This window comes from Hippoglossus stenolepis, chromosome 12 (genome assembly GCF_022539355.2).
Source record: "Hippoglossus stenolepis isolate QCI-W04-F060 chromosome 12, HSTE1.2, whole genome shotgun sequence".
NCBI lineage: Eukaryota > Metazoa > Chordata > Actinopteri > Pleuronectiformes > Pleuronectidae > Hippoglossus > Hippoglossus stenolepis.
Window position 1 is genome coordinate 8,289,684 of NC_061494.1, and position 14,552 is coordinate 8,304,235.

The 14,552-nt window shown below is 43.4% G+C and overlaps 1 protein-coding gene across 1 annotated transcript; it reads left to right on the plus strand.

Annotated features, from left to right (window-relative positions):
* Positions 1-257: 257 nt before the first annotated feature.
* nid1a (nidogen 1a) lies at positions 258-13,993 on the plus strand. Its single transcript, XM_035172584.2, has 20 exons — positions 258-569; positions 2,550-2,840; positions 2,919-3,145; positions 3,268-3,572; positions 3,693-3,833; positions 4,616-4,867; positions 5,140-5,340; positions 5,498-5,731; positions 5,904-6,041; positions 6,583-6,711; positions 7,057-7,200; positions 8,502-8,621; positions 9,084-9,311; positions 9,426-9,598; positions 10,656-10,782; positions 10,896-11,067; positions 11,566-11,723; positions 11,802-11,925; positions 12,672-12,784; positions 13,410-13,993. The coding sequence occupies exons 1-20, from the start codon at positions 366-368 to the stop codon at positions 13,535-13,537; spliced, it is 3,609 nt and encodes a 1,202-aa protein (XP_035028475.1). The 5' UTR covers positions 258-365; the 3' UTR covers positions 13,538-13,993.
* Positions 13,994-14,552: the final 559 nt, after the last annotated feature.

Consider the following 14,552-nt stretch of genomic DNA (forward strand, 5'->3'; position numbering starts at 1 on the left):
TCCTCGGCTATCCCTGATAACTCCTGGCAGGCGGTGTTTTTGTTTGGCAAAGTGGGCCAAACGCATTCACTTCAGATGTCTTGTGTCAAGTTGACCCCAGGTACGTCAGCCTCCAGTCAAAACCACATCACTTCAGGGAACTGTTTTAGGGCAAACACGAGGAGAAAAGCTAAGTGAAGCCCACCTCTCATTTCTCTCTCCTCTGGTGGTTTTACGAAAGCATTTCTCAGCGCCCCCTCTCAACTCCGCCCCACATCTCTCAAACTCTGACTGAACTTTCCTCGCTGGATCCAGTGCGTCACTCTCCTGTATCCTGGGCCGGACAAGCAGCAGGACCGCTCGCCCGACGCTGAAAACACGGAACAATGGGTTGGCAGGAGCGAGGATGGCTCGTCTGTGCGAGTTTTCTGGGATTCGTGGCCTCGGCGCAGAGCATAACCAGGGGAGAGCTGTTCCCCTACGGTCCGAGCGCAAGGGACCAGCTACTGGAGCCGGGGACTGACCAGACGCACAGAGTTGAACTGCAAACGCCAGTGTTATTTTATGATGGCTCTTTCGACAGCATCTTTGTAAGTTAACCAGTTACTTGTGAAACTATCATAGTATATCAATACAAACTCACGCATGGGATTTGCTGGTCAGGGCGGTCAGTCCATCCGTCTTGCGTAATTGCGCATTCCGTGGAAGCTGTTACGACGTTAAACAATACCTGAAAATTGCAAAATGTATCTGGGGCAGGCGATGATTGTCTCTGTTGATCTGGAATATTCGTAAATATTGATTTACTTATCGTAGACGCTGCTCTATCTGGATGAATGTGGTGTGTAGTGTGCGCATTCTTGCAGCTTCCCCTGAGGTTATCGTTTTACTGTTGACACAGAGACCAAAGTACTGCAGGCATCTTAGTTTGCAAACCATTCCAAAACGTATAGCAACAAGTCTGTGTCACATAACAGTGTGAAAGATGCGCATTTGACTCAAATACAATGTGCACATCCTGCAGCATTTGCGTAAAATACTGTAACTATACAAACGTTGACCTGGAACATAATAAGTCCATCTTATGTGTATTATTTGTTGTTTCCTGTTACCACGTGGAGCTTGTAAGTAACTTGGGAAAAGTTGCTGAAAGCTGCACCATTGTGTTGGACAGACAAACAGCCCTTTATTCTCCGTGATTCTCTCAAAGAAAAGTGCTGCAACTGTGTTTTAATTGTGCTGCATTTGGATAACATGCTATCTGAGAGTAATTATGTACAAAGGGCTTTTTTCTTGAAAGGCAGGAAATCAACAGTTACCGAATTCTTGCATGTCTTATGAGTACTTTCATAAAGTAAGATAGTCTATAATAATAATAATCCTGTGTGTACAGAATGTACATACCCATTGTTTACTTAAAATTCTTATTTTTATTCTATTGTCCTTTTCATATTCCTTATTCTTTTGTCTACCTGATTCTGACCTGCCTGCTGCTGAATTTCCGATGTGTGGATCAATAAAGTTCTATCTATATCTAATCTAATAGCTGAAGGAAGCAGTAATCTTTAGGAAAGGACGAGAGCTTTAATTTCTCAAGATGTGATCCGTCTAATGAAATGTAATGAAAAGTCTGTCAAAAGACAATTTAAATTTATTTTAATCAGTGAGTTATAATTTGTCATTCACTGAGCACCATCATACGCAGTTTCATCCAAGGAGTTGATCTACTCGTGGAGAATTACAGACGCAAGAAGTCATGATTTAACATGAGTCTGAGGTTGAGAGTAAATATTTAATTCCTTGTAATAATAATGAGTCTACAGGGGTTTTCCCACTGCTGCCTCCAAGTTATGAGCCACCACAACATTTTTCTCTACAAGAGTCAAGATAGCCTAAAGATTTTGGCTTCTCTCACATGACAGTACCCGGAGCTGTCTGTGCCCTGTGGGGGAACAGCAATGCTTTTCACACCAGACATTTTTTCTTTCTCATCATCAGGAGGTTTTACTGTCTCCTCCTGAGTGTGATTCATATTCCACTGGGCCCTGGCACTTTCACCAACATTAATGATCTCTCTGTCAGTGAGATCAGAATCGCTGATCATTTTCCCAGCTCTTTCTGCCATTTTGGCAGGAAGCTTCTGTAATGAACATTAGTGTTCAATCTCTGGGTTCTCTGGGGCTGCTCGTCAGGGGCAAGGACAGGAAACGCTGGAATACGGGCCAGGAATAGTGCTCTTGTTTTCCCCTGGCCAGGAAGTGGAGGAGACCCAAGTGCAGCGTGTGTGCGCATGTGTGTGTGTGTATGTGTTTTTGACCAGAACGCAGCTTTCTTTTTTTACAAGCCTTGCATGTGTTCACATTAAACCTTAAGTGTGAACAATCTGCGTTAAATGGCATCTTGTTTGTTCATTAGCACTTTTGTGGGACATGGCAGCGGACTTGGGTCATTACTCTAATGAGTTTGAAATAAAGATCAAAGTGGGTCAGACTGGACTGGCTCTGTTGGGTCATACAGTGTTAGAATCAGCCTCTCCTGTCCCCGTTACCAACCTGAGCTCTTAATTCCAGATCAACACCAATGGTTTTGTTGCCACAGCACAACCGACAAGTGAGTCGACATATCTTGGCAAAATGCCCCCAAAGTTTGGCATGATTGCGGCTCTGCAAGGGGACCTGGACACGAGTGACGGTGTGGGGAAAGTTTTCTTCCGCCAAGACTCCACTCCTGACGCCCTGCGTCGGGCAGCCGAGCACATCAACAGAGCCTTCCCTGAGGACGATGAAGTCAATCCCACCAAAGCCGTGGTGATCACTTGGGTCGATGTCGCCACCCAGGAACCTCAAAGCAGAGACAAGAAAGTGAGCATCACATGATTATTGAAGTGATCCAAGGAGAAACTGGTTATTTATAACCTCTCTTCATGTTTTATTTCACAGAGAAACACCTTCCAGCTGGTTATAGCCTCCCTGGAGACCGCCTCGTATGCTATTTTCCTGTATACACGGGATGGGATACAGTCTACCTCCACGCCTGCAGGAGACAGCAGTGTGATCATGCATACCGGTTTTAGCAAGGGTTTGGTCCGGGGTTTCCTGTTCAACAGCCAGGGACCATACTACCGCACCACCACTGATGACGAGGCATCTGTAAGGGCTTTACCAGAGTAAGTCAACTAGTGTCCGTCAGCACAGGAACGCAGGTTGCCTGCCAGTTGTACAGGCTTGGTAATGTTTCAGGAACAGTGAATGTAAGAGCGTTTTCAACCCACAATTTTCACTCTTTCAGGAAAACCAACTCTGGCCTGCGGGGTGTGTGGGTGTACGAGATCGGTACGTCACCCTATTTTACCAATGTGGCTCCAGGTGAGGTCACTGGCCTGCCCACTGAGGCCCCAGCCCATGCGGCCCCCAATCGCCATGAGCAGGACACTGATGCAAGGAGGACTGTGTATACCAATGGACAGCAAGTAGAGTACCCTCCCTATGAACCGGAGGGAGGACAGGTCGAAATCCACCCTGTTCAGTATCAGCCACATCAGCCTCAGAACCCAGAAGTGGTGGTGGTGGACGACACAGATATAAATGTAGATGGTGAGGCTTTATTTTTGCTCTCTATATATTGACACAGAATTTAAAAAATGCTCCTCTGAACACTATTAGTTCAAAATCTATAGTTAATCATATGTTCTGGCTTTTCGCTTCTTTTTTCAGTGTTCTCATATAACCTTGGGAAATGTGCGAACAACAGGAATAAGTGTTCCCAGTTTGCTGACTGCAAGGACTACTCTAATGGATACTGCTGCCACTGCAGGCCTGGCTTCTATGGCAACGGGATACAGTGTGTGGCAGAGGGTACGTCTATGTTTTATCGAATCACTTAATTTTAAATTTTTTTAACTGTCTTCGTCATTCTTTATCCGGAGAGTAATGTGTTTAGTTAAAATGCTTGAAATGTGTGTATATGACAGACTTAACACAGCTTAATGATACATAATATCTAATCTATATATTTTATTTATAAAAAGGACAGACTTAGATTTTAGAACATTAGGCAGCATTAGTATCTAAGCCCATTAATGCAATGTTATATCCATTAGTGAAAGTGGTTATCACCCTGTGCTAATTTAAAGGTGAAATAAATTGAAGAAATATAAAACATTGCAACGTAGCAAAAATGTCACAGTATTAGAAGTTTAGCCTTCCTTGCTAGCTGACTTTAAAAAAAATTCACTTGTGGCGATTCTTTGAAACACTGTGGTGTAGGAAATTATCTTTGTTAAATTGGTTTCTAAAATGTAACATTTTAATATCATGAACTAGGAGCCTACTTGTTGAACACAGTACACCAGTGTTAAAATACTTCTGTCCGGGTTAGCTTTAAAAAAACAAAACAGTTTAAAGACTTCATTATCCAGAGACAGTTTAATTTATTAATTCTTAATAGCTGACAGATGTTGGAGAAGTCTTTTAGCATCTGTCCTGCTGTTTGTCTTAGTCACTTCCTGTTGCTCAAGTGTCCTCACAACTCATGAATTTAATCTGAGCAGATGGGTCAAATCTCTTGAGTGCAGCCATGAGGTTTTTGGTTGCTTTTCTCTGTGACTAACATTGTTGGTTTTGGTTTGTTTTTGTAGGAAAGCCCCAGAGGATGAACGGTAAAGTGAACGGAAGAGTGTACGTGGGCAACTCTCCTTCTCCACTGGAGTTCAGCGGCAACGATCTCCACTCGTACGTTGTTGTAAACGATGGTCGATCCTACGTCGCCATCAGTGACATCCCACAGACTCTTGGGCCCTCGCTGCAACCCTTGTCGGCCCTTGGTGGTGTGATTGGATGGGCCTTTGCTCTGGAGCAGCCTGGCTTCAAGAACGGCTTCAGTATTATCGGTGAGGGGAAAAGTTCTACCACTGCACAAGCAGACAGTTATAATGTAATGATTTTCTCGGGTTTCACCGGCTTAAAAAACAAGAATGAAGATTCAGGAAGAATAAATCTCTTCCCACAGAGCTGTTACAAGCGCAGTTTGCTGTACAGCTGCAGTTTCAACTGAATTCCAGCTGAATTCCCCTCACATTACATCAGCTCAGACAGATGGCGGCAAGCCAAAGTTCATCCCGGGCCGGGGTCTTAAAGTTAACCTCTTCTCTGTCCTCTGAAGGGGGGGAGTTCACACGGCAGGCTGAGGTGACCTTTCTGCCAGGGAATGAGAAGCTGACCATCAAGCAGGAGTTCAGAGGCATCGATGAGCATGACCACCTGGCGGTGAGCACCACCCTGGAGGGCCGGGTCCCTGAGGTGCCTCTCGGAGCCAGTGTGCAGATGGAGCGCTACTCAGAGATCTACCAGTACAGCAACAACTGTGAGTTACAGCTCAAACAGAAAACGTTCACTCAATGTAAATCTCTGTAGCTGTTGAACCTCAATATTTCAGCGTCCAAGCATTTTCAGCTTTTGAAAGTAGAACTCTTGTTAGGTGATAACTCCTTGATCTTTTACCTGTCAATCTTACCCTCCAGTGATCACCTCATCCTCCACTCGGGACTATGTAGTGAGCTTGCCAGATGGATCCACTGAAACCAGGACGTACCAGTGGCGTCAGACCATCACCTTCCAGAGCTGCCAGCACGACGAGTCTGCCAGAGACATGAAACCGACCCAGATGCTGAGCGTGGACCAGGTCTTTGTCATGTACGACGCTAATAACGAGCTCATCCGGTTCGCCATGAGCAACAAGGTCGGGGATGTCAATGGTGAGGTCATGGAGATTTTTTTTGTCTTCCTGTTTTGGTCTGAGCTCCCTTCCTTCCTGGAGTAAAACATATAACATCCTGACCAAAAGACAGTTTTACTAAAAGTTGGGGGTGTTGTTTATAAATTGTTAATTGCGTCGTAACAACACTGTCCTACTTCTTCAATTCTCAGGAGGGCAGCCAGAAGAGAATCCGTGTTTCACAGGGCGACACGGCTGTGACACCAACGCTGTTTGCCGACCTGGAGACGGAAATCAGGTCACCTGCCAGTGTGCGGCTGGATTCAATGGTGATGGACGCACATGTTATGGTAAGGATGACATATGACAAAATACATATTTTGGGCAATTAAGTGGATGTACAAGCCTCTTGAATCTCTCCACTAATGTATTCTCTGCTTTCAAGTAAATCATACTGTTTCCACATCTGTTCAGAGACATGGTTTAATTAACCCAGACTGTGTAAAGCCTTCCTTCCTGGGGAACTGCACAATCTTGCCAATGAGCAGAGGGACTCCCACATGGAAATCAAAGTGTCCCATATTCCCAGACTAGGTTCACATATCCAGTGTGGCCCTCAGCCCGTGTTCTATAGGAGCAAAGAGCTATTGCGTTCAAGACCAGACAGGAAGCTCCGCGGCACATATAGCAGGACAAGGAAGGATGTATTTCAGACAGATGCAATCTTGAAACACTCGTAATTAGGAAATCTGATTCAGCTCTCTGATCTGCCTACATCTGATAGTGAAGGACACTGATCTGACAAGTCCAGACTTCAGAGCTCCCAACTCAAACATGGGCCTAATGTGGACGTTATTAGCACATGATAATTGGCTCTTTTCTCTTTATCAGATATTGATGAGTGCAGAGAGGACCCTCAGATCTGTGGCTTCCACGCCATCTGCAACAACCAGCCCGGGACCTTCCGCTGTGAATGTGAAGACGGATATCAGTTCGGCAGCGATGGGCAGACCTGTGTTGGTAAGTGGTGTTTGTGTGCTGCAGAGTACAAGTGCATATTTCAGAAATCTCTCCTGGTGTTTGAGGTGCACAGACACAAACTGTAATTAAAGGTATTAAAACATAAGGAAGACCAGGGTGAGCAAGACAAACCTCATTTATATATACTTACTAATTACACATACACATCTTTGAACTAGCTGTGGTGCAGTAACATCATTTAACAGATTACCTTGTAGAAAGTGTCATTAGGTTTTAAAAAATTTAAATGTCAGACCACATCAGGACAGCACAGAGCATCTTGGAAAAAGTGACACAAAAAGTTACAAGATAAGCAATTTTCTCACTTCCCCTCCTCCCCCTCAGAGGTTAGGCGACCCGTTGATGCCTGCGAAGAAGGAACCCATACCTGTGACATTCCTGAGCGCGCTCAGTGCAGCTACACCGGAGGCTCGTCCTACATCTGCTCCTGTCTGCCGGGGTTCATAGGAGACGGTAGAATCTGCCAAGGTACTGCACAGAGACACATGCTACTCTCAGTCTTTAAGTGACAAATAGGGGAATAGGGGGCCTCATGAGAAGGTAACAACAATAATATCCATGATTGCATCAAATTACAATACAGAACTTGTGGTATATCATAATGAATTCATAAACATAGCCGTGGTGTTCATCATCATTGATTTAAAGGACTATATCAGTGGTTTTGCCTATTATAGTCCATCTGTTATTAATAACTTTTAGATCTACTATCTTCATAGCGGCATAAAGTTAAACTTTTTTCTCACTTAAAACCTTAGATAGTACATCACATCACAACATTTCTTCACTCTTCATCTGGAGCAATGATAGACTTTTACATTGCTACTTACAACCAGTTAATACACCAATTCATTTAAAAAGTAATTAGAAACAGTTTTCCCGCGATACTTTAATGACTGAATTTTAATAGAGGTCCCCTATGACTTAATACAAATGTATATTACTTCACGAACGTTGAACTTTGAACGTTGAACGTTGTAAAATATATAAATATTCCAGTGGCACACTCCAGGCTTCATGTTGGTGTGTGCAAAGAGAATGTGAAATTCGAGATTTGAGAGATGGCAGCCAAAAAAGCTCAGCATTCGTGTTTTCAGATTAATCATCATAGAGAAAACATGATCTGACAAGGAGGTTGTGCAAATGATGTGATTTTTGTAGCTGTGGGCAGTCAGACAGAATGCTGTTGTAAATTCATCCTCAGATCTCGGGTGACAGAGCATCCTTTGTTTCACTTACAAGGAGAAGTTTTAAAATCAGACTCTCCTTGCAACGGCCTCATCATGTGACGATGAAATGTTCAACAAAAACAAAAAATCTGCTGAAACCAGTGGGTGCCTTTGATCCAAATTCACGTGGTTGGTGGTAACATGAACTATTGCTGGTCAAGTGTGTAAAATGGAAAGTGAGTTGTGTAGTCCTTGAACACAAGTAGTCAAATCCAACATGTGGAGTTTGAGGCTAAAATGATTAAAACATCTGCTCGGGACTGGGGGAGGAGGTGAGATCGGTTGCATAACACATCTGCAGTGGTTGAACAGTGAACCATAAGAAGCAGATGAGCATTTCTTATGTGGAGGGAGTGTGTAGCCTCAGTAGCACTCATTCATAGTTTCCATTCTTGGCTCGGTGTTCTGCACTCCGAGGGCTCGGACCACACTGTAGAACCCTGACTATAAAAGGACACAGCAGATTGGACATTCAGAAATTGTTTTAGCCTGTCGTGAGTCTTCTCTGTCCTCACTCACCCTCTTTTCTCCTGCCTGAAGACATAGACGAGTGCCAGCCAGGCAGGTGCCACCAGGAGGCGGTGTGTCAAAACACCCAGGGATCATTTACCTGCCAGTGCAGGCCGGGTTACTATGGCGACGGCTTGTCCTGCTTTCCAGGTAAGTGTCATTGTGCAGACGCTCTCTGACAAGTAAACCTGACATCCTACATTGTTTCACATTGAGTTTTTGTAACGTTCAGTCTGAGCTGAATTTAGAGTATCTGTCGTGGGAGTTCAGACAGGTAGTAGTAATAGTTCTCCATAATGTAGTTGCATACATAATAATACAAAATGGAAAACTGATCATTTTCATTCACAGCATTGTTCACTGCAGTGCTATTTCACTTGGAAATGAGCTCCTCAGCCACAGTGCCAGCTGGAACCTGTTTTTCATTTTCTTCTGCATAGTAAAAGGAATTTGTTGCACCTAAAGGTATAAGACATGGGGGATTTATATGTCGCTGAATTTAAAGCCAAAGACAAAGGGAAACATAAATGAGCTTATGAATGGGTTAGTGCTATCCACTCAGAGTATTATGATCAGCTTAGAGCTTTTCTTTTTTGGATTTGATCTCCTCAGGGAGGACAAAAACACGGTGCGAGAGCCACAGAGACAATCTCCTAAGTGTGACAGAGTTAGGTCCACGGGGGCCCCGTCCTGCGCCCGGACAGTACATCCCCACATGTGACGAGAACGGTGCCTACGAACCAATGCAGTGCCACGGCAGCACAGGATACTGCTGGTGCGTGGACCGGAATGGACAAGAGATCCCTGGGTCTCGGTCTGGACCTGGCAGCAGACCAATGTGTGAGTAAATCACACACATGTATCTAACACTTCACAACGAGAGACCACGGCAGGAGAGAGGAGACAAAGAGCATGACAGATGATTTAACATACATTCCTGTTTGTTTCTTGTAGGTATCGACCATGATGGTGGGCCACCACCTATCGGACCCACCACTCGACCCGACGTCCACCCCCTGCCCTCAGGAACCCACCTGCTGTTTGCCCAGAGCGGCAGGATAGAGTACGTCCCCCTGGAAGGTTATGACATGAAAAAGGATGGTGCTAAGGCTGTCCTCCATCTCCCTGTAAGTTTTCAACTATGCCAAGGTGTTTATGTTAGAAAGCAGACTTAAACAAAACCTACTTGACAGATTACCACGAAACTTGGTGGGAGGATGCTGTATAGGGCCAGGAAGAATTTTTTTTGGCAGATCCAGATCAGGGAGTTGATACAGAAATTGTTTATACTTTCTTTAACATTTCCATTAATTTCCCAGAGAATAATTCATGAATCTTGATGAAAAACGTCAGACATGTTTAGGGGACTGATGTTTATGAGTGTGTGCAATTTGGTGAAGATCCAAATAAAAATCTGGGTCTAGTGAATATAAATGTGGTTTCATAAGGAGACTGTTGGGCCTCAGCGGAAGTATGAGCTCTATTATTTTAATATTAATCTCTTTTAGAGAAGATACTCTACAAGCAGTTTGAGTGGTTTTGTGTGATTCATTTTATTTGAAGATTTTTGATGGTTTGAGCCATTTGCCAGAATTTGTAAATTGTTTAACTGGTCGGCAATTCATATTTCCTCTCACTAAAAACATCTTCCTGACAGAGTTTAATCATCTTTTGTGTTTATGAAAAGGTCCTTGGTTAAAGTATGTGCCATGACATACTTTGCTGTATTAATGATGGTTCATGACATTCAAATGCTTGTAAGATCCTAGCATGTCCACACAATCAGCTGCCAGGTGTAAAAAGACTGTGTCATTCAGATAACATTGGCGAAAACAATCCAAAAAGTAGCAGTCTGTTGTGTGTTTATCTGTCCCTGTCTGGTACTAACATTTGTAGTCTAGCTATGCGATTTCCCCCCCATCTGCTCCATGCATTCAAGGCTTGAACTTTATTGGAGGCACATGGTGACATTCACACTAATTACTAACATCAGTCCGACATCTTTGGAATTGCGAGCTGCATTTCTTGTTACGCTGATTTCCAAACCAGCTGGTATGTGGCTCTGTTTGTTTGGATTTATGTCTGGATGTTCATGTCAGAAAACACATCTGCTCCATGTCTCTAAAAAACAACTCTTGTTTGAACAAAGTCCACTTCAAAGATTGCTTGTTGACCCCTCCACAGGAGAAGGTAATCATCGGAGTGGCCTATGACTGTGTGGAGAAAATGGTCTACTGGACAGAAATCACATCTCCCTCAATCAGCAAGGCCAACATCCAGGGGGGAGACCCCGTCGCTGTCATTAGATCAGGTAGCGTCTGTTCACTGTTCCTTCAATCTACTGGCTCTTTTCATTTTCTGCCATTTACAACCTGGGACTGTTTACGTAAAGAATACCATGAACAGCATGTAACCTCTCGACAGATTTACACAGTCCAGAGGGTATCGCCATCGATCACTTGGGACGAACCATGTTCTGGACAGATTCGGTGAAGGATCGCATTGAGGTCGCCTCTCTGGACGGGACCCAGCGTCGAGTCATTATAGATTCTGATCTCGTCAACCCCCGAGCTATTATCACTGACCCTCCCAATGGGTCTGTAGAACTTTTACACTTTATCAACTTCTTTTTATAAATCATAGAAACTTTTTAAAGTTTAGTTGTACTGATAAAAGCAAAGTATCCCAAAAAGGACACTTTGCAAAATTCTGTGAAGCCCAGACAATAACAAAAAAATAATCCCAAACCCATAACACAAAATTAGACAATGGTCTCAACAGATTTATTATTTTTTATTTATTTATTACTATTTTTACTTTTAGCCTTTTGTGGCTGCTTCCAAGATTTTTTTGTTTGCAGGGACTTTCCAGTTAATGTCTGTGCATCCATTCTCTCTCATCCATTCAGGATCAAATTACATTAATGACAAGTTTGATTGGCTCCTGTTCAAGAGTAACATATAATAGCACAAGAATTACTTTTATGATTATATTCACGTTTAGCAAAAAACTGTCAGATATTTATATTTCTGTCTCATAGTTGTTTATTGTTCAGTTTGACGGTGAACTGATTCCACATGTGTTCTTGCATCAGTAATCTGTACTGGTCCGACTGGAACCGCGACGCTCCCAAGATCGAGACCTCTTACATGGACGGATCCAACAGGAGGGTGCTGGTTAAAGACGACCTGGGCCTGCCGAACGGCCTGACGTATGACTCTCAGAGCTCTCAGCTTTGTTGGGCAGACGCAGGTAGACTTCAGACAGATGACTCACGTGTGAAATGATGTCTGCTTGTGATCTGCACTAAGTGTAATCTCTCGCCTGCAGGCACACATAAAATGGAGTGCATGCATCCTGGCCGGGGTGACCGCAGAAAGGTTATGGAGGGGATTCAGTACCCCTTCGGAATTACTTCTTATGGGAAGAACATCTACTACACTGACTGGAGGAGGTTTGACTTATTATATTATCATAAACTAGTTTATTAAGAGCAGGTTTTTACACACAAATGTCAGGATTCAGACACATATCTAATGTTACTACGTTACTCTAAACAACATTTATATTACTACACGCAGGAGTTTGATGTTTATAAATGCGAGCCAAAGATAATGTAGCATCAAGGAGTTAATTCAGCCTTAATCCATGATTCACTGTGCAATGTAAGAGTCCAAATCTGTCAAGGTAGAGGAAGGAGAGGGTGGGTCAGAGGTCGAAAAGCTCCCCACACTTCAAGCATGGGGCCTTGATGTTCTCCCAGACTCGGACACTCCCACCCTGAAACTGTGGCGCTTTCTTCCCATGATTCTGTATGTTAGCCACTACAAGACGGCGGGGGGGTGGGTTGGGGCATCTGTTTGTGTGTGTGTGTACGTGGAGCGAGGAGGCATCTTAAAAAGTGGCAGCTGCTTGCAATTTCTCAGCCTCAGCGTCTTTTGGTGACCTACCCGGGGCCTCCCTGTGATCTCGCCAGGGCTGTAGCCTTGTTTGAGGAGGTTGAGAGGTGATGGTGGTGGGGGAGGGACACACTGCAACAGCAAACGGCAAACTATGCCAGCTATGGCCGAGAAACCCACCCTAACCCTTACTCATTCTTGACAGACTTTATACAAAACACAGGAAGGCAGGCTGCTGACTTTTCTCAAGCTGGGTTTGTCCCAGATTTCTAAACTCTTGTGATGATTGTGTTTACAACAGGGATGCCGTGGTTGCGGTAGATCGCTATACAGGCACGGAATCAGACGAGTTCCAGCCTCAGAAACGGACCAAGTTATATGGGATCACCACAGCCTATGCCCAGTGTCCTTCAGGTAGTAAACCAGTTGCATATGTTCACCATAAAGACCTCGTGTGCTGTGTGTTAATGTTTTGAAATGTTTCATTCATGTTCAAAAACATGTTTTCATGTCTGTAGTAGTCTTTGTATTACATCTGACACCAAGTACAGAGCCATTCTTAGAAATAGATGACCTGTGCTCACATAGGGGGGGGTACCTTTGAGTCACATTTATAATCCAGTCCATTTGCTCTTCACGGCCCAGCAGCCCGGTGTCATGACCCCTGTGCCCTCCATGAAGTATTTTGAGTTTGGTTTTAAAAACCAGAGAAATCCCAGGTTCCGATTCTCGACGAGGATGTAGCAGGAGGAATTCTGCAGCTATAGTATTCATTATTTACTGGAAGGATGAGTGATGTTGCTGTGCAGCACCAGGCCTCATCCTCCCCTCTCGATAAGGCTGCATGTATAAAGCCAGAGAATGTGGAGCCGAGGGAGCGGGGCCTCCAACATCTGGAGTTTGCTATGTGTCTCTTCGGAGTATGCATGTATCTGCAAATAGTGAAGAGGCTTTCCTGCTGTTCCTCGCTGCGGTGGCTTATGATTTATACAAACGCACTGACGTTGATAAGTGTTTGTGTATTCTCTCCTTCCGCCAGGACAAAACTACTGTGCTGTGAACAACGGGGGCTGCACTCACCTCTGTTTAGCGACCCCCAACGGCCGCTCCTGCAAGTGTCCCAGCAACGCAGTGGGCGTGAACTGCGCGGAGAGCGACAGCGAGTAATGACGTGAGGTGGCCCAGAGATGACATTGTTTGGATGTTTGACAGCAAAATAGGAGCCACTCAGCATTACTAAACTATAGCTGCTGAAAATGCCACTGAAAACCAGAGGTGAAATTACTGTGCCTTTTTATTTCTCAGTGTTATGCTTATCTACAGTTTTTTACATTTCCCATATGCCTTTATAAAATCACATTTTGCCTTTCAGAATTGTAAATATAAACATTATTATGTTGACTTATTTCTTTGAGTGCACATAAACTGAGAATAAAGCTCAAGGGATACATAATTTAATGTGAAATACATCTAACAGCAATGCATGACATCATCTCATGTTTGGCTGATCCCATAGGTTGTCTCATGGACGTATTCATGTGGAATATGACTGTAAGAGTCTGTTACAAACTGGTGGGATGTGTTTACATGCTGGGCAACAAAAGAATAAACATTTTTCTAACATGTGGGTCTGCTGTGTCTGTGGTTTTAGTGTGACAGTAGCGGCACCTTGTGTTCAGTAGGGTGTATTACAAATTCATATGTGCCGTGCAGCAGAAGTTGTGAAAGGGATTATTTTGTGGTACATACTAGTTGATTATAAAACCAATCCGAAGTAGATTTGTGTGTAAAAATATAGAATGTCTATATATTTATAAGGTTAGATTTGTTAACCTTAATGACAAAACCTTTTTTAAAAAGTAAACAAACCGTCCCAAAAAATTGCTTTTCACTGCCACTAATAATGTTATTAAATTACTTTTTTTCTGACAATCCAAAATCTAAAGACTTGAACTTAAGGAAAATTACCCAAACAAATAATCAACTGTAAAAACAATTCATCAAACCATCAACTAATTGATTACTCAAAAAATTTCTTTTACAAATATAAAGGATCTTTACATACAAACCACTGAAATTCCTTCTCCAAACTAAAGTATGAAGTAAATGTATTAGTTAACATTTGGAGTTTCGCAATTTAAATTTACAGCTTAATGACAAGGAGTCAACATTTGCTATTTAA

Bases quoted from the DNA above. Each gene is read 5' to 3' on its own strand.
- nid1a (XM_035172584.2), top strand. From the start codon at position 366: ATGGGTTGGCAGGAGCGAGGATGGCTCGTCTGTGCGAGTTTTCTGGGA. The intron at 6,042-6,582 runs GTAAGGATGACA...TCTCTTTATCAG, and splicing joins TGATGGACGCACATGTTATG to ATATTGATGAGTGCAGAGAG. The intron at 6,712-7,056 runs GTAAGTGGTGTT...CCTCCCCCTCAG, and splicing joins CGATGGGCAGACCTGTGTTG to AGGTTAGGCGACCCGTTGAT.